Source organism: Dermacentor silvarum, chromosome 7, assembly GCF_013339745.2.
Source record: "Dermacentor silvarum isolate Dsil-2018 chromosome 7, BIME_Dsil_1.4, whole genome shotgun sequence".
NCBI classification, from domain to species: domain Eukaryota; kingdom Metazoa; phylum Arthropoda; class Arachnida; order Ixodida; family Ixodidae; genus Dermacentor; species Dermacentor silvarum.
Window position 1 is genome coordinate 53,102,338 of NC_051160.1, and position 20,056 is coordinate 53,122,393.

At 45.4% G+C, this 20,056-nt stretch overlaps 1 protein-coding gene across 1 annotated transcript in view; it reads left to right on the plus strand.

Annotated features, from left to right (window-relative positions):
• LOC119458856 (uncharacterized) overlaps positions 1-20,056 on the plus strand; it is a 62,627-nt gene that overhangs the window by 28,937 nt on the left and 13,634 nt on the right. The window contains exons 9-14 of the mRNA XM_049671475.1: positions 2,168-2,287; positions 4,752-5,482; positions 11,132-11,190; positions 13,849-14,046; positions 15,960-16,025; positions 17,364-17,632. Of these exons, the coding sequence (XP_049527432.1) occupies positions 2,168-2,287; positions 4,752-5,482; positions 11,132-11,190; positions 13,849-14,046; positions 15,960-16,025; positions 17,364-17,632 (1,443 nt within the window). The remainder of the gene's footprint in view (positions 1-2,167; positions 2,288-4,751; positions 5,483-11,131; positions 11,191-13,848; positions 14,047-15,959; positions 16,026-17,363; positions 17,633-20,056) is intronic.

A 20,056-nucleotide genomic window follows, 5' to 3' on the forward strand; every position in this document is an offset into this window, starting at 1 on the left:
AAAAGCGTTCGGACTGGTTTCGTCCTTTAAATATGTATAACTTATACACAACATCAAAAATGGCTGATCAAATTAGAACATGTTAAGTAAGTCATTCAGAGTAAAGGTGCACACACTCAAGTGAAAAGAAAAAAAAAGCCGCATAATTATATATAATGCACACTCTGGAAAAGGGAAATGGGAGTATCATCAGTGTAAACCTACTATTAAGAGCTCAGGTGCAACGAACTCTAATGGAGGTTTAAAAAAACGGTAAGACGTTGTACTCACTTTGGCAATGTAAACAAAGTAGGTGTTTTCTTGCTTCTGGCTATAAGAAAATGTAAATCAACACTGTTACAGCAAATTTTGATTCAATAATTAATGATTGATATCAGATACTGCTTATATTAAACAATGGAGGGCCAGAGTATTCGTCATTATTAGTCAAATCATCATAGCTAACTTCACTGGGGAATGAAAAGCACTTCTCGCTATAAGGTATTGCCCCAGTTCTGTGTGAATCCAACCCCAACCTACTCCCACAAATGTTCTAATCTAACACCTTCGTGTTATCCTCCACCGGCCACCCTCGACTGCAGCTCCATTTGCTTTCTGTTGCTCCAAAAAAGCCATCTATAGCACAGTGCGCACAATACATGACTTGCGTGACGCCATTTTTTTATTGTAATCAAGCTTTGTCTTTCTCTAATTTATAAATAACTTGCCAAAACTTTCATATTGGTCGGCATGACTAAGTGGGTCAAATATAACTGTCCCCACTAGGGATCAACCCTGTCGAGTGTTTATGGGCTAATACTGAACTTTGTGTATATACATTGCGGCCCTTTATACGCAATCCCTCACAACTTCAAGTGTACCAGAGAGCTGTAAGAATGCCAACATTATACTTATCCATAAGAAGGGAGACGTTAAAGAACTGAAGAATTATAGACCCATTAGCTTGCTTTCAGTATTGTATAAAATATTCACCAAGATAATTTTCAATAGAATCAGGCCAACACTTGACTTCAGCCAACCAAGAGAACAGGTTGGCTTCAGGAAGAGATATTCTACGATGGATCATATCCATGTCATCAATCAGGTAATCGAGAAATCTGCGGAGTACAATCAACCTCTCTATGTGGCTTTCATAGATTATGAAAAGGCATTCGATTCAGTAGAGACATCACCAGTTACAGAGGCATTGCGCAATCAAGGAGTACAGGAGGCGTACGTGAATATTTTAGCACATATCTACAAGGATTCCACGGCTACCTTGGTTCTCCACAAGAAAAGTAGAAAGTTACCTATCAAGAAAGGGGTCAGGCAAGAAGACACTATCTCTCCAATGCTATTCACTGCATGCTTAGAAGAAGTATTCAAGCTCTTAGACTGGGAAGGCTTAGGAGTGTGGATCAACGGCGAATATCTCAGCAACCTTCGGTTTGCAGATGACATTGTCCTATTCAGCAACAATGGAGACGAATTACAGCAAATGATTGAGGACCTTAATCGCGAAAGTGTAAGAATTGGGTTGAAGATGAATATGCAGAAGACAAAGGATAATGTTCAATAGCCTGGCAAGAGAACAAGAATTCAGGATCGCCAGTCAGCCTCTAGAATCTGTAAAGGAGTACGTTTACCTAGGTCAATTACTCACAGGGGACTCTGATCCCGAGAAAGAAATTTAGAGAAGAATAAAATTTGGTTGGAGTGCATACGGCAGGCACTGCCAAATCCTGACTGGGAGCTTACCACTGTCGCTGAAAAGTTTACAATCATTGCATCCTACCGGTGCTAACATATGGGGCAGAAACTTGCCGGTTAAGAAAGAAGCTCGAGAACAAGTTAAGGACCGCACAAAGAGCGATGGAACGAAAAATCTTAGGAGTAACGTTAAGAAACAGGAAGAGAGCGGTGTGGATCAGAGAACAAACGGGGATGGACGATATTCTGGTTGACATTAAGCGGGAGAAATGTAGCTGGGCAGACATCAAGAATAGCTGGACGACATCTAGCTGGACCACGTCAAGAATACAACTACACGAAGAGCGCCAGACTGAACGGGGAGCGAAAGTGCGCGACTTAGCATCACCATGCTGCAACTTTTGTGTCCGAACTGCGTGTCTAAAAGACTGGCTATTGAAATGCTTTTTTCGACACTTCGTACTCACGTGTGTTCCAGGTGTGCGACCAGATTCAAAGCGGCTGGGAAAAGGGACGCTCCAGTCAAGGAGCCTGTCCGTTTCTGAGGAAGGACGAAGAATACGTGGCCTACGAAGACGACGAGAGCGTTCTACAAAAGGTTGCACATATTCATACGTTGTCGTTGTTGTTGTTTTGAGGCAACAACAAAACTACAACACCGTTTGCGCTGGTAGCTCTGTTTCTGTGCACTCACATCTATCTCGCAGCACAAAACGTGGCCGTGGTCGGTGTGAATTCAAAATTTTTGTTGGTCGTAGGAGCTCTTCATTATTCGGCACGCCGCTTTCGCTAATACTATTCCCACTGCCACCATTGACTTTTTAACCCCACCATATTATATGTCACCATTGACTATTGCCTATTCGTACAAAATTCTGTCTACACAGTGATTTTTGCATTTGGGTCCTAGTGTCCGTCAGCGCTAGTATAAGCTCAAGCCAAACCAAATTTGTCAGTCATGCTAATAAAGCTCTGTGGCATCGTCTGAAAGTTGGCGTTTTCGGGCGATGTGAGATAAAACTATACTCCACGCTTGATGTGTAAATTAAATATCAGTGAGACAACCTGGCAAACAAAGCGTGCTGCTCGGAGACGTTATTTCTTGTTAGGCGTTCTCAGAGAAAATAAAGCTGGAGAACATGTGGTGTGCCATAGTTTGAGAAGGCTAGGAGACTACGTATTCGTGCGTGGCCATTTCTCCTTTGCCAGTTTATTAGGTCGCCAACTTTATTAGGACATAGCTGAAACAGCTTTACAACTCTTCGACGTTACGGCGTGCACTCACGGGGTCTAAGCGGCTACCGTTTTCTCATATTAGGTATTGCTTTGTGCGTGAGACATCAAGCCGTGAGATGCAGCCTTGGCAGCAGCATTGTAATGGACGTGGTGGTATGTTAAAACAAAGTATATATGGGGTTGTTCGTTTTCGGGTTTTGTTTTTTTCAATTCGGGGGGTAAAATTGGGTACTATTCTTCAAGCAAATAATCGGGGTGAAATAGGGATTTGGGGGGGAACCATTATGAAATTCGGGTTTTTTCGGGTTAAATTTACAAATGCACTAAGTAATACATTGCGTTCGGGCTTGTTTTTTTCTTTACAAAAGGATATCATGAGCTTCTTAATGCTGACGCCTTAAAACTAGGCATCTGTTTCAAGCTGGTAATCGGGAGGACATCAGGGCAGGGTTTTCTAGCAAATACTCCGAAGATCGGCGTTTGTTTAGAAATCAATAAGTGATAATGGCAGTAAAGAGCATTGATAACTTCTAGGAAGGTAAACATTTTATTTCACAAAAAGCTCGTCATCAATTTTTTACACATCCTTGCTAACATACATTATCATTTGCCTGCGCAACATGTCGGTCTCCATCCGAGACCTGTCCGATCTTTGAACGTATCTCAGCTGAGAGAAAGTTATCTCGACATCACAGCTTCCATTAGTTAGGCACAACAATGTCAGCGCTATTGAAGAAGAGCCTATTGTCGCTTTTCTTCAGCGGGCCTCCGTAGAATGTCACGGTGAGTTTCTCACAGTTAGGCGCGCTCGTTGGGTGGTTGGTTGAAGGCCTGTGTAGCGTTCGCTGTGTTGCACGCAGCTTGTGAAAGGAAGTCTATAGGTCACTGGAGTTCACTGGAGGTCAACAGGATCTAACTTCGATGTGCCGAGGCAGGGTAGCTAGCACGTGAGCACCGCAAACTCTGTGCAGCGGAAAAAAAGGCTGGTATGTGGTTTTGGAATTCGGGGAGAAATCGGGTTATAACCCGATTGTCCTACAACATGTTCGGGGTGTAACAATAGGGTAAAATCGGGTATTACCCGACAACGAACAACCCTATGTATATATGAGCGTCATTCCACCTCAAAGCACACGAATTGTTCGTAGTTGTAGAGAAGCCACGCGCTTTGGCATATCTCATCGGCGCACTCAGCTGGGTCTTTGAAAATATAATATTAGGGGACGCATTCTGATGGCAATGTGTATGAGAAATTACCATAAATGCATCGAATTGGACAAAATTATTAAATACGGCCCTCGCTCAGTGAATCAATTATCTGTGCATCTTGGCTCCTAATATGCTTCTTGCGTCCACAAGCGGCAAGGACCCAGGTTGGCATCAAATTAGTTCATTGAAGAGCAGCCCATACCTAGTAGCAGGTACCCAGTGTTACATATTCAGTGACTCAGGTTGGTGCGATGTTCGGCTTCAAATCCGGTTCCCTCAGAACAGCAGCAGAACGCTCTACCCAATAAACCATTGTCAACCTACTGACCCACGTTGGAGGCAAGACTGTTAGGTGCGGAGCGACAGACATACCCCAAACTGGGTGAAGTTCCCAAAATGTAGGAATCGCATTATTAAAATGGCCGAGTTGCTTTCATGGGAAGAAAAATGTGGCATTATTGCGCTAGCATTCTTAGGGTACTGCGCAGCACTATGCATGGGCAGAACAAAGAGGCTGTACTGAAAAAATAAAAAGTGGTATTTCAGTACAGCCTCTTCCATCTGCTGCGGCCATAATTTCTCGCTCATTGACGCTAGCTTTGTTTGCTGCATCGCAGGCAAAAATGATCATGGGTCGCAAGTACCGGGGCGCAGTCATCAGAAGCGTGGACCTGGACGACTACAGCTCGCAATGCGCGGGAAAGTCCAACCTTCTCAAGACCATTCGCTCCAGCTTCAAGGAAGCAACTCATGACATGGAATACCCTTACAATCCTCCGAACGCAGCGTGGTGGGACGCGGACATCTACAAAATGATGCCCACCAAGGCGCCGCTTCCAAAGCCGACAACGACTAACGCAAAGAAGGTATCGACACGATCCCAGCTCGAGACCAACACGTCGACGAGCCAGCAGAAAAGTCCACCGAGCAGGCAAACAACTCCTTCAACAGACACTGCAGTGACGTCGCCGGTAGACGTACCTACCTCGAAAGGTCCAGCGGAAGTTCAGAGTACGCCTGTGAAGGTGGGGCCAACAGAGACCAACACCTCGCCCGGTAGCAGTGACTCACTGACAGTGACGTCTACAGAATCGCCTGTGACGTCATCAACACCTACGACTACTGCGGCGGCGACGGCGACGGCAGCGGTGACGGCGGCGACCAGCGATAATGTCTGCAAAGGAGTCAAAGACAGCACTATGCGGCCGCACGAGTCAGATTGCAGCAAGTACTATCACTGCGCGCATTCAACACCGCACCTCAAGGACTGTCCACCAAATACAATATTCGACATAGAGCGGCAACTGTGCAACTGGCCGGCGATCACCAACCGACCCGAATGCAAGCTGTCTTGATATGCTGAGTTTAGCTGAAGGCCTCTTTGTGTACGACAGTGCTCGTGCGATACCCTTGTTTTTATGTCAATAAATATACCCTCATTCATATTGGATGTAGTGACACATTAGACATATCAATTCATAGCATAATACTGCGAACTCCAGTGTTAATTCAACTATTCAACGGATGACAACTGACGTGCTCCAAGCTTTAAGCTTTTACCTTAAGCGCCGTTGGAATAGAAAAGCAGTCGATTTATACTGAGCTGCATCTCTGCATCAGGTGCAATACTTACCGAGCATTACCTTATATCCTAGTCATACGATGAGTGCCAGAAATCGAACAATCATAGAAGTAGATAACTTCTTGTCCTCCTTCAGCCCTCATCCCCGAGGTAAGCTTCTTGGACTATGCACATGGCTGTGGATATAACTTTCTTCATTTTTGGCTTGCAATTTGGCATGCGGCACCTGCTAGTTCATGTATATGGTGCGCCTTCGTCTAAGTTCATTTTCAATGCTAACTGTAGCTACCATAATTAGGAAATATCAGTGCGAACACGCGGACCTCGTCTACTGCTTCTTATGCAAAATAGGGCGACGGGCCGACAGATGTACTGGCATTTCGAGGCAGCAGGCCACCTTTATGACCGTGCCCGCGATTTCGCAACCGGACTGTGGGACCGGTCGAATAGTCGGTCTAACACAGCAGACGAAATCAGCACTGTGCAAAAACGGCAGCATTCTCTCATTCTTCCCTGCTGTCATTGCCGCTGAGACGTTGCGCCTCTGATCGCAGACGCTACACGGGATTCCTAACTGATACTTGGTGAAGTGGCACCCTAAGTTCCAGTTCGCCGCCCGCGTACAAGTGGGGCACGGTGAGAAGGGGAGCGCCACCCATAGCGCAACATAGTGGCACAAATATCCACCTCCCAAAGAGTGCTAAACACACACTTGCATACCAACCGGAGCTGTTTCGTCATTTTTGTGTGTCTGTGTGCGATTTTGGGCCACCATACTTCTCCGTACGGTTGCGTGCATAGAGTTTCCTAAAATATCTACTAGAGGGATCTCTGGCGCTGCAATCGTTCAGCCGCCATGGGAACGACGGGAAGTATAACTGGATTTGACCGATCTTCGTGCCTGTGGATTCAGACGTTCTTCGGGTTTTGTTTATTACGCTTCATGTGCCTTTATTGTCGCAAATATCACAGCAATCTATGCTCTTCGAAGTGCACAAGACGCTGCGAACGCGCACAATCGCTACTAATTGCAACGGTTCAGCTTGTCGAGGTGGCCGAATCGCAACGCGCCAAGCATCTCAAGGCACTGGCTTGCCCGCGATAAATTCATAAGCGCGTTTTATGTCGCTCGTCGATGCTATGCTGTCCGTGGGGTAATGGGTTCGATATCGGGTTTCTGTGCTAGAGCTCCTTTGTTCGAATCCTGCCACCGTCAGACAATTTTATTAACGTTCACCTAATTGTTTAATACGCATACTTTGTTAAAAAACGATGGTTCATGATTATTCGTAACGCTTCTAAAACAGTTATGTAGAATCTCCTCAAGGAGTTATCTGAATGATGCGCAAGCATTTCGAATTCGTAGTAACGACGTGGTGTTGAGTGCGCACACTCAGCACTGCTGGTAATCCTAGCACTGCTCAGCGGCTGCGGTCGTCTTGGCGCCATTACGGTAAATGCGACAGCGCTGCGGCGTCACGAAAGGCTGCCGAAGGCGGCTGCAACGTGTACTGATCAGGCAAGCAAACTACTGCAGGTATGGCGGGGCCAGCTGCGCCGATGACTGTCCGATCCGAAGCCACTGGCTGCTCCACAGTTCTGGCTTACTAAAAGGTGTGCCTAGTGCGTGCCTGATTGCACACGTCACGTGGTCACAGAGACGCGTTCTTGCCACTGCTCGCGCGTTCGTCATCGTCTTCCTCCGCAGCTGGCGAACTTCACCATTGTATGGGCTCTCGTGTCGTAACATCAGGGCCATGATTCGCCGTTTGACTTAACGAATGAAAAGGAATGAACTATATCGCCGAGTAATATCCATTACAAACTGCGACCAGTCTATCTGAAGCTTTGACTACAATGTGGTTTTTGTTCGCAGCGAAATACGATATATTCTGTTAAAATAATGACGTTTACGGTCTACTGAAGAATGGCCCTGTGGCGGCTGCGCGGGGTAATACTTCCGCAGCACCTTGATAAGTATTTCATCATTGACAGAGTATCTTTGGCGACAACAACTGCTTGATTTGGGCGAGTTGGTTCATACTGAATAACATTGGCATGGCGCAACAGTTTTTGGAAGGAAACAAAGAGGAAATAACGCTGACTTGCAACTGAGTTTATTGAAGAAATTCCAGCCGCTTTGATACAGGGGAAGAACCAGGCGCATGCGCAACAAAGTTCTTCCAACACGTGCAACAACATCTAACAACAGCTAACACATTCCGCTAACACGACGCAAGGGTATCGACACGTGTGTGATTATACATGATAACAGTGTTGAATTAGCACACCTTCATTTCACCTATCAGATAGGTATAGATAGGGCAAGCAGACACCTATAGACAGGGCAAGCGAGCGCGTTGCAACGCTTGGTGCGTTTTGATTTGGCCTTACCCACGCTATAAGATATATACTACGTGGCCTTACTGGGGTGCAGTTAGAACGCAGGCGACAGCTTTCGCGGACATGAAACGCGCGGTAAAAATCATTTCACCAAATGGACTATAATGCCTTTCGCATTCCCACAAGTAAGCAGGCTTAAGTGTGTGCCGAATTGTTTTCTGTATTTTTCTTTCGTATGCTCGTTACCCAAGACTGACGGAACGGAAGAACATAAAATTTGGCGGAGTTTTTCTGGTAGCAAAACCTGTTTTTTTTTTTTTTTTACTATTTTGCTATCCTGTGCAGAATACATGTTTAAGGTACTTAAAATCTTTTCTTCACTTTATGGCCTGTGAATGCCAAAATATTACACCTACCTGCCTGCCTTGTCTTGCCTTGTCATTCTAGCATGGCCTATGAGGCCACGGTAGCCATAAATGATCTGGTTACCTTAACCAAAAACAGCGAGCCTTAAGTTTTATTCCAGACTTTACACCTCATTATTTTATTTTTCTTACTTGACTTTTATTGCAAATTTGCATTGAGGGTATATCTTTATTGCATATTCTTTAATACTTTATGGGCTTTGATGCTGTGCCATGGCATTGATGCTGTAAGCTTGCCTCGCAATCAAGTTATTTATTTATTTATTTATTTATTTATTTATTTATTTATTTATTTATTTATTTATTTATTTATTTATTTATTTATTTATTTATTTATTTATTTATTTATTTATTTATTTATTTATAGTGCCTCACAGGCTCTAGATAGGGCATTTCGTGATGGGGAGGTTGCACTCGTGAAAAGAATATACATTTCCTAGTTTCGATATGTACTATACTCGCGGACAACTTTCTGTGGGTATGAAGGCAAAGCTACAGGCGCGTGGCTGCTACACATGTTAACGTTACCACGCCAAGTAGTTCTGCGGCGTTTGACAGTGCTTTTGGTTGCCCGGATCAGACGCTGAATTGACGCCGCTTCCACGTTCGACGGTTTCGCGTTTGCTAGGACGCGGAAGGGAAAGGTCGCAAAATAAGCCAACTTTTATACTCAGTTGTGTGTTCTGTCTTATTTACCTGTTGCTAATAAGCTGTTATGTTTTCTCTTCCCCAGCCTAAACTAGCATGGATTTAAGCGCGGGATTCTTTTCAGAAGCGCTCTCACTTGTGCGCGCTTTGCCTCCGTAGCTTTCTCTTCATTGCGGCAGCAAGTTATCCGCGAGTATACATGCCCATCATTTACATTCTACAAATAAGAAATCAAGAATGATCCCAGCTAGACACTCGTATGATGAGGTTGAAGCTGAGGAGGACGAGTTGACAGGAGGAGCAGAACACAATGCAATGATAAGGTTGGATGGAGAGATAGAAAGAAACAATTTCTAGAGTCGATTGCTCTTCTAACATGCCACGTTGATTCCTTGATAACCGGCAGCGTCACATATAAGCACATGAGCTTATAATCTCACTGAATGGACGATCTGGCCGCATGACCTTTCGTAAAACGAGGACACGATAAAGGGCTGATAAGAGGATGGAATAATTGAGATTGATGTGGCGTGCGAGCATTGCGAAGGACCGGTTGAAACAAGACGGCTTATTCCGGCCGATTGTGCGTACACTAAACGATGTCTCTCTAGTTTTGCTCAGAGGGACGCTTCATCATCTTGAACGTAACCATGGCGTACAGGTGAGCACTTTAATTTCACTTCACGTTTGACAGATCAAGTGTATATGCCATGTCATGAGCAGTGACAAGTCGGCGGTGCGAAGGCGGTCAGTTCACACTATTATAAGCTGTTTTTGGTGTGCTGATTTCATCGAATCGTGTGTAAAATTATTCAGTGTCTTTTCAGTTTCGTAGAAATTATTTAGTTGCTAAGGTTTTTAATACAAACGAGTTATGTGATATTAATGTTTATATCTATGAACCTCTGGCATGCTTGATTTTCCAGGTGGCCGGAAATGGATCGGTAATTTGAGCATAAAACGTGTTCATAACGAGCAGTACAGACGTCTAATCACCACCAATGTTTGCCTCAGCATAGGAAATTTTGTAGCAAACGAAATCGAAATTTGTATAGCAGTTTTAACAGAGGAGCTGTTTTAGTCGAGCCTTCGCCATCTGTCAAGTGTCACGCAGGTCACGTGACCAGGAGAGGTTGAGGGCCGCGCCAGGGCAAGGCAGATCACGTCACCAGCAGAGGATGAGAGGCACGCAGGGGGAGGAGGCGACCGATGAGAGGGCGCGCGCTGGGGCAACTGGCTGCGGGGAGGAGGCGACCAATGAGAGGCCGCGCTGGGTGCGAGGAGGAGAGGCGATAAGAGAAGGTGTTTCTGTGCGGCGCGCACTTTCGGATGACGTTCAACAAGTGGAGCTGCTGCCGACGCCGTCCGCGTTTCCCCGCGCACGCGTCGAACGCAAACGGTGTCCGTGACTGCAGCCGATGCTTCTGGCGGCGTGTCGGTAGGTTTCGACCAGGGAACTGGACACTCTTCGAGTAGCGTTGGAAGTCGCTGCCTCTTCTCGCCTCGCAATGTCTCTTTGTTGTAGATCTGTGTTCACTTTTGCTTACGCAATCGCATCACGTGCATCACATGCACACGTAACACTCGTAGCACTTGCTGTAGCTAACACAGCTTCGCTGGTCAACAATCTTCACGGAGTGAAAGAGGCGGTGATATTTTTTATCACTTCTCTGCTATTTCTTTAGAATCAGTATTCTTTCACAACGGCGCATAAAAACCTAACATCATCATCTTCTTCTTCTTCAGCCTATCTTTATGTCCACTACAGGATGAAGGCGTCTCCCTGTGATCTCCAACCTATACAAAATTCTAACCTATACATATCTTCATACAAGAGGAGACGAACACGTTTTTGAACAAAAATGCTCAGCTTGCTTTGGGTTAGTCTTGGGCAAGTCGTGCGACATGGGTCAGCTCATTTTGAGAGTCGTGTCTCCTGTTTGACCGGACTTCATCTGAGCGATGCTACCTGAACTCGTCATTGTCTCCCTTGTTACAGGTCTTCGTCTAAAGCCCTGATATTCTTCGTGGTCACGTACGTCGCCGTTTGCTGTCATGGTACGTTTTAAGTGAACTAGGTAGGCCATGCCACAATTTCATTGACTACAAATGAAATCACATGAAATTTTTCTCACAACTCTACTAGACTCAACAAGCATACGCATTCCTTCAGCTACAAATTCTACTAGCCGTAAGTAATTGTCGAGGTCTGAAAAATTGTGTTCGCTACATTGCTTCGTTTTCTTTTTCCTTTTGGCCTTTCTTTACGAGTCATAGGACTCAAATATTTTAAGAAAACGTGAACAACTTTCACTCTTAAGGAATGCAAATTTCGCAAACCTCTCGCTGGTCACCCCACACGGTGCAGTGAGAAATGCTCCTTAGAATACTTTTCATCTATAGTGAGAAAAAATGCCAGTAGACAAAGGAATTATCGCTGTCTAAGTTAAGTGAGTACATTGATTTTTGTTGAGCGGGAGAAATGTTGTTTAATAACCAAACAACGAAATATCCTCTCCGTAGCTTGCCAATGGAAATAAATATTTCTATAAAGTGAACCCGATGGAGAATGGTCAAAATCTACAAATATCACCGAAACAGTAACAGGCCATTGCTCCGTGAACATTATTTATTCAATAAACACTGATCTCCAGTGGTAACTTCCATTAGATAACTCCTTTAGACTCTTCTCCTAATACATAAAACTGCTGCCAAAGTTTAAATATAACAGATGCAGGGTTGCTAAAGGAACCATTGAAATTTAAGTAATCGTTTAATGATTAGCGAAAACAGTATTCTGGCGCGGCCAAGTAAATGAAAACGACCCAAGTAAACACAGCGTACCACAAAAACAATCCGTACACGCAAAGAAAGAGGAAAAGCGTGTCACGATGCCAAAATTTCGTCTAGGGTTTCTTATTTCTGCGCGAAATTCAAGTTTTCTTCTGTTTTCTCTAATACTGCAGTCACTACGTTATCAATGTAACGTAGTGCGTTGCCGAGATAACGTATAAGGATAGCTTTTTTTGTATAACAAGGTAACGCTCATACGTCATTTTATTACATCGAATGATGTCCCACCTTCCACGATGCAATACTCTCAAACCTTTATGATCATATCATGCGGGACTTCTCCTTTCGCTCAAGGAACTTTCGCACATTTCAGAAATTGTGATTTACCCGTTCACTGATTTCAATCTTTTCTTTACTGCTCCTGGAGCCCTTATCGGACGTATTCTGTCACACGCCCTGGTTCCATTAAAAGCCACTCGTCCGATCAGGCGGTAGAGCTGATGTGCTCGTATCACAGTCGGTCGAGAGCTATGTCTCCGAAAGGAATTGCCTTGTATTTGACTTCGAGTTCAAGCAGTAACGCAGAATTTTTGCGCATTGTATTATTTCATAACTGTGCTTAGAGTCACCTTGAAAGATGCAGGTTCACAGTAAAAACTTCTGGCACCCTTACGGCTGCTGGTTCGTCCAAATGCGAACACTCTCATCACTAAGAGAAGAGGTGCAATACCTGATATGGGCAAACAAATTTTTCTGTTTGGGATACATGTTGTAGAAAGTAAGCACGATCATAGCTGCTATGGACGACAGGAGAGAGAATGAACTTTAATTAAAAGGATGGCTCAGTGGCCGACAGGAAAACTGCGTGAAATAAACTTCAATAGCCGTCGCTGTTTAACTTCCGTGCCAGATACCTCAGTGCGCCCCAGGTAGTGAGAATTATTGCATAATTTTAGCGTAAGAATTCTCTCACTACTATTTTAGTTTCAGCTCGCAGGCGTCAACAATATTAATGCGATTAGCATCCTTAAGATAGTTCACGAACATTCCGGTATCTATCAATCTATCCATACATCCATCCATCCATAGATAGATAGATAGATAGATAGATAGATAGATAGATAGATAGATAGATAGATAGATAGATAGATAGATAGATAGATAGATAGATAGATAGATAGATAGATAGATAGATAGATAGATAGATAGATAGATAGATAGATAGATAGATAGATAGATAGATAGATAGATAGATAGATAGATAGATAGATAGATAGATAGATAGATAGATAGATAGATAGATAGATACCGAAATGTCCGTGAAGCTCGTTTTATTGACGGCCTCCCTTTATTGACGAATTTCGAAAAACGCATGCGCGGGGCTGTGCACACTATAGATAACGGTTGACTTGCTGCAACACGACCACTGCAGTGCTTGTGTCGTGTCCGTTCCTATTTGTGCTCGTCTTGCGGCACTGTCTCACATTCCATAATCCATGCAACGCCAACTAGCTAAAAGTGGCCCACTGCTGCGCATTTGGGTTGAACATTTCCCGATAAGTAGAGATGGTTATTGTGAGAATTTCCATTTTCGGTAACTTCCTACAAGTAAAGGCAGACAGTAACGAAGTCTCTGTTTACCTGGATCGAAACGAAATGCTGGTGCAGCCCGGTGTTCCATTGTTCAGTGTATAGTGCAAGGTTTAACTTTGTTTTGTAGATGGACTACCATGCACAGATTGTTTGTGTGATTTGTAGTCTATATGTTGGTTGAGATTACTTAACATCTATGCATTACTTCGGAATGCGGCCACGATGGCTGGGGAATCGAACCAGCAACGTCGTGCTCATCCTCGGCGGGACGGATGCTTTGTGGCAGTGTGGCGCGCAACTCGGCAAACTTGCGCTATTTCTCGTTTGCAGGCGCCGCAGCGTCTGCGAAGAAACCCACGTTCTACACGTTCTGCGTCTGGGACGCCTTCTCCCGCTGGCGGCCGCCGCCGTACAACTTCAGCGCCAAGGACATTCCCGCCGAGCTGTGCGATGCGGTCATCTACTCACACGTGACCATCGACAACCAGACCGGCGCGGTAAAGCTGACCGAGAAGGAGCTCAAGCTAGGTAAACACATCATGCCGTTGTTACACTCAGCGTGTGTTGAGTACGGCCTGTTGTAGTAGTGGCACACATCTATATTATAATACGCGACAGCGTTAAGGGCCCCTTGTCGCAGAAAATCCGGCGTCGGCGTGAACCTCGGCGTCTGGCGGAAGTAATCATGCCGAACCACACCGTCCCGAACCACCTCGACTGGGCGGGCCCTTCGCGCGGCGCAAGGCGTTAGTGAAAAAAATTGAATTTCTCAAAGTAAAATCTGTCAGAAAATCGTAAAGTACGACTTAACCACAACCTATAGACGTGATAGCGTCGGATTGTAATTTGAATGCGCGAGAAAAAAAACCTGATAAGCAGCCAGGCAACCTTGAATGCTATCGCGTTCCACTCTTAAAGGCGAAGCATAAGCGTCCTCCATTTCTGATGGTGTATCTCTGTACTTTGGTTCTAGGCAACATTGAAGAGAATGTTGAAAACCGAACCTTTTTAAATTTTGATCGGGTCCTATGTAGCAGAAAATACGGTGTCGGTGCCGGCGTCAACGGCGTCCAATAACGCTATCGCGTTCCACTCTTGAAGGTGAAGCTTAACAGAGGAAATTTTCGTGTCGGCGTAAGCAAAAAAAAACGCCAGGCTAAAAACTGAATACAAACAGCATATCTCATTTGAAATCAGGCATACAGCATACAGCTCAGAACTCGTTTTCAAAAGAAAAACCACAAAACAAGCATCAAAACCACATTATGTATGATGATAAGGCACGTGTGAACAATGGGAACACCCTTCGACGCGTTCCGGTAAAGAATAGGTTTGCAGCTGCTTCGAAAGAGGTTGACTTCATTCAAAGCCCTCGTGAAACCAGTGTCTCTGGTTGCACTCTTCGTAGAGCCACGTGTGTGAATTCAAGTAACGTCACAATGGCTAATCGTCGCGGGTGTCGTTTACAGCGTTCCTTCTCCCGCGTGTGTTTCCCGGTAAATATTACGGTTGCGTAAGCTACTCCGAGTGGAAAAGTACCCAACAGCATAGAAATCACGTTGTGACGTCACCACGGTCTAGCAACTCATTCAGTTCATTCCAGCCTACCATGGGTAGACCACGGAAAGTAAAGACGCCAGAAGAACAGCGTGAATATAATGTCATTGTGAAGTGATAAAGGGAGTGTTTAAGTACATTTCACTTGTCTCTGGTTTTGCTCTTTGTAGAGCCACGTGTGTGAATTCAAGTGACGTCACAATGGGTAATTGTTGTAGGTGTCGTTTACAGCTTCGCTGTCCAACCACCTTCACAGCGGGGATTGGAGCCACAGTTTTTTTTTTTTTTGTACTTCGTGGGCTTTCTTTCAGGTTTGTAAAAAAAATTCTATGGTGTGCGTATTGCGCAACAAAAGCTAGATTGGGAACGTTTCAGGATGGTCTGCAATTTCCTCATTGACACGTTTGCTCCCAATATAATATCAGCAGTGGATTAAGTAATAATAACTACGTCTGCAATTATGTGTTATACAAAAAATGTCTGACTTGCTCCTAACAACGGCAAATAATATTACCTTGCTTCTGTCCAGCTAGGCTGAAGATTCATTTTTTTTAATTTTATTTTGGTACAAGTTATCTGGGAGACAAGGTATATTCCACGTGTTTTATCTATCAAAATGTTATGGAGCTCTTGTGAATGGGAGGCGTTCTTTCGACGCGTACGATTGTAGACGCAGCGTCTAAAGGACTCCGGCACGTTCAGATATTTCTGATAGATACAACGCTGACAATCGCAATGTCCGTGTCACGCACGAAACGCAACCTGTAGTCGTTGAGTGAAACAATTAACTCGAATACTTTGTCTTTGACGCAAGAAGCGAACGGTCATGTTTAAACTGTCACCAGATTGCTCATCACCAGGGAACTTGTCTTCTCTTTATCCAGACCCAGAGGCACGGGCTTACTCGAAATCATTTATCTACAATCCGATATGGATGCTACCTCCGCATCGTAAGTCATTATTCCCTCTCTTTTTCCTTTTTTCGGTACGGTGTGAAACTTCTATTTTACATATATTTATGGCGTTCACAGCAACCACGACCCGCCGTGGGGGCGTAGTGGCTTTAGCGTTGAGCTGTTGACCCCGAGGGCGTGCGATCAAATCCTGGCCAACGTGGCCCTATTTCCATGGGGGCGAAATGCTAAAACAGGGCCGTGTACCACGCATTGGGTGCGCGCTAAAGAGCCACGGGCAGTAAAAATTATTCAAGAGTCCTGCACTTCGGCGTGCCTCATAATCATATCGTGGTTTTGGCACGTATAAGACCCCAGAATTTAATTTCAATTGTCACCACAACCACTCGTTGGTCAGCCGAACTGGTGCCTAGACGACACTCGTTTCAACGACCAGCGTCAAAAGTTGACAGGGCGCAAGATCTGTCTAAAGCTGAATTTTCACATAGCTTAGAAATGGTGGGAACGTGTAGCTGCGATTAACTTGGCACTTATTTAGTTTTGTGGCTGCGCACCCGAACTGAGTATAAAATCGGCTTTGTGACGCCACCATCGCCCTGTAAGCTTCTAACATGAATTGTGTAGACGGTGCACTTTTGTGAAAAAGAACACTTGCGTTCAAACGACACTTCCTGCAGACATGCGGGTTCCAACTTCCCTTCGTACTATCTGCAATATAGTTGTTGCGATAAAAAAGTGTCTTTCAAACATTTCTGATTTTGCCGCAAGATTGAGGGAAATAAGGGGTGTTCGAAATAACATTTAGTGTTCCTTGGAGAATACGGGGAGCTTTCGGTTTGGCACGCATGTAACTGCCTTTTTGACAGCATCCTTTACAGCTGCGTTTTGTTTTTGACCTGATTATGCAATACTATATATCTTTCGATTTCTGAGTCTATCTATCTGTCAATCCATTGGCACGCCTCACACTTGATCCCCTGGCAAATATTCATCATGATAATCATAAGCGGCTGATTCTATGTCCACGGCAGGAGGAAAGCCACTCCCAGCGATCTCCAATTACTTTTTTCTTGTGCCAATCGACCACATTTTATGCCGGTAATCCTAATCTCCTTACACCTTATAATATCGACGTTTTTCACTTCCTTATCCACTCTATCTGTAACTAAAATAAACCACTGGTTACCCGCTTCTCGCATGGAATCGCTGACTGGCCAGCTCCAGTTCTTCCGGTCAATCTCAACTAGAGTATCGGCTACACCCGTTAGCTCCCTGAAGTCTTTTAACGTTGCTCCCAGTATCAAATTTTTGTTTCTTTTTTTTCGTTCCGACAAGCTTGAGTAAAACGCGTGTTTTCTTGCTCTCCTCCACAAGGCGTCTTCCGTGAATTGAGCGAGCTGAAGAAGCGGAACCCGAAGCTGAAGCTGCTGCTCGGCATTGGCGGGCCGCACGAGACGGTCGAGAGGTACTGGAAGTTCCTACAGCGGATGGACCTCTACAGGGACATGGCGATCAGCATCTCGCAGTGGGTCAAGACGTACGGCTTTGACGGAATTGTCCTCGACTTCTTTTCGGGCACCAGGTCGGCGCAGGACTCGGTCTGGACGTGGGACACGGCTAAATTGATACACCCTTTCTTATGGGTAAGGCCTAAGCGCAACTAGTTTCGCCGCTGAATTCCACGGGACAGGCATTGGTCGGTGAAATCGAAGCATGCTGTTCACCCGCGTATAGCCCTTTCTTTTATTATATGGACACTCGAAGCGGATTTCTGCCGTCTGAGTCGTCGTCGTCGTCGCCGTAGCCGTAGCCGTCGCCATGAGGTTCCGTATAAAGTCCAGCGGCGATAAAATCGTCGCCGCGCGCCGTGTGCTGTATGTGCGGGGTGAAAGCGGGCGAGGAAGCGCGATTTCACGGGGAGCGAACGCACGGCGGAGAGCAAACGCGACTTGTTGCGTCGCGCGAAAGGCCGTAGGGGGACGGGAGGGAGGGAGGGGAGACGACGTTTCGCTGCGGCACCAAATGCGTATCTTCCGACCGGGCGCAAGGGGAACTGGCGACTCAATCACCCGCGCGAAAGGAGGAAAGCGGGAAGGCAGCGCATTCTGCTCTGCGAGCAACTGCGTACTTGTACTTTGAGCTGCGCCGGGCGGTCGCGCACACCGTATCTTGAAAGCGATCTGCAACACGACTCGTACCTTTATATGCGCTATGCTTTCGCCGCTCAGTTTCCGTTGAAGCGATAGACCGCACGAACTTTCGCTCGCTGCAGCTGGTGCACCTTGCTCACGCCAGCGTTTTGACAGCGATTGTGTGCGGATTGAGTGTGATCTATTCATGTTTGCTTGTGCGCACGAACACCATGCTTGTTAATCCAGTAAGTAAGCGAATGTGTCCAACTTTATACAGCCGATAAAACTACTATCCCTACTCCGTGTAGCTCACTACTAATTTTCTATTGCAATTGATGCTTCGACTTTCGGGCGAAACCGCGTCTTTTTTTTTAATGCGTGAGCGTTTCTATGCCTACTCAACGAGAATCCTGTCCGTCACATAAGATGAATGCAATGGGTCATACCCCCCTAACCAATAGCTCATACCCCCGTAAGCAACGACTCGAACATACTGCCGTAAAGGCTACTATCGCTCAGCAAAGTGAAGCGAACAGTGCGCAAGTTCATTGAAATCACCCATACAACACGCAGAACTGCATGCGGTTCAATAAACAACGAGCTCTCAGCAAGCATCAGAACCATCAATAACGCATTGCATACCCCCTATCCCCTGCATTGCAAGTGGAGGTTTTGGAAAAGCTCCACTGGACATCCAGGGTGATAAGGACCGATAAAAGTTCATAAGGGTCGCATCATGTTCGATAAGGTAACGACTGATGAGGGTTGATAAGCGTTTATACTATTCGGATCAAGTTTCATAACATATCTAATGACACCGGGCTGCGTGAAGATGAGCAAGTAGCACAATGCTTACGGATACTTAGACTTCTCCCAGAAACTCGCAGAAACTCCCAGAGGAATTTTTTTCGTTCTTATAATAAATACCTGCACACAGATGGAAAGGCAGGCTATATTAGAGCCTGTTGTCTCAATACACAGTTGAGAAATTGTAACTAACCATTTCTTCATAAATACTCACACGTAAGCCGGGAACAAATGAACGTACTTGATCTACAAGAAATAAATATAAGTAAGAGAAAAAAGACAAACCAAACCAGTAGAAGTGACCCATATGCACCAGCGTTAAGTAAAAACTCATGTACATGGTTCAATAAAAAGGACTACTATGCGCGTAGCACGCTGATTAAATTTTTCAAGTACTCCTGCCATCAAACACTCGGTTAACCTAGAGTTCACAAAAATCTACAAATTGAATTATTCAGGTTGCTTTCTACGACAAAATCCTGTAGGGCTGTCAAGACACATGTCCAGCAATTGCACGACAATGGGCCAAGTACTACCGTAATGGAAAAGTCGCGTTTGTCCGATGCTGCATATAAAATGTAGCACCTGTGCTGCTTCAGGACGTGCAACGTCGCTAGAGGAAAAACACGAAGTGAAGAAAACACATGAGCGTGATTATCCGCAATAATGACGTAGACAGTGGAGGCGCTTAGGGTCCCTAAACCACCTCAGATATTTTTTTTTAACATTTCAAGTAAACACGCGCATCGAGTTCAGACTGCCGTCACGATCAACGATGCCAAACGCTACAGCGCTACGCGCCGCGGGCGCGCCACAAAACAAAATAATAAAAAAACAAGTGCCGTACTCCTCTCCTGGCCTTCCCGGTATCCCCAGCGGTCGTCACGATGTCAGCAGGGTGAATGCGGTGATGCATTGGTCGAACAAGAACCTACGACTTCCGGTTTGTCTGCTAGCAGGTACGCGCGCTCCCTGCTCTTCCTCGCCGTGTTGCTCGCCTGTGCGCCCTTGCGAATCGGTAATTACAGCCTGCAGCGCAAGTGCCAAATCGCTCACGTTCCAACACAGTCGTGCTTAGTGGTCTGATTAGCTGCGCGAACCGAGTGCGACAGTGCTGGCCTTTCCAGA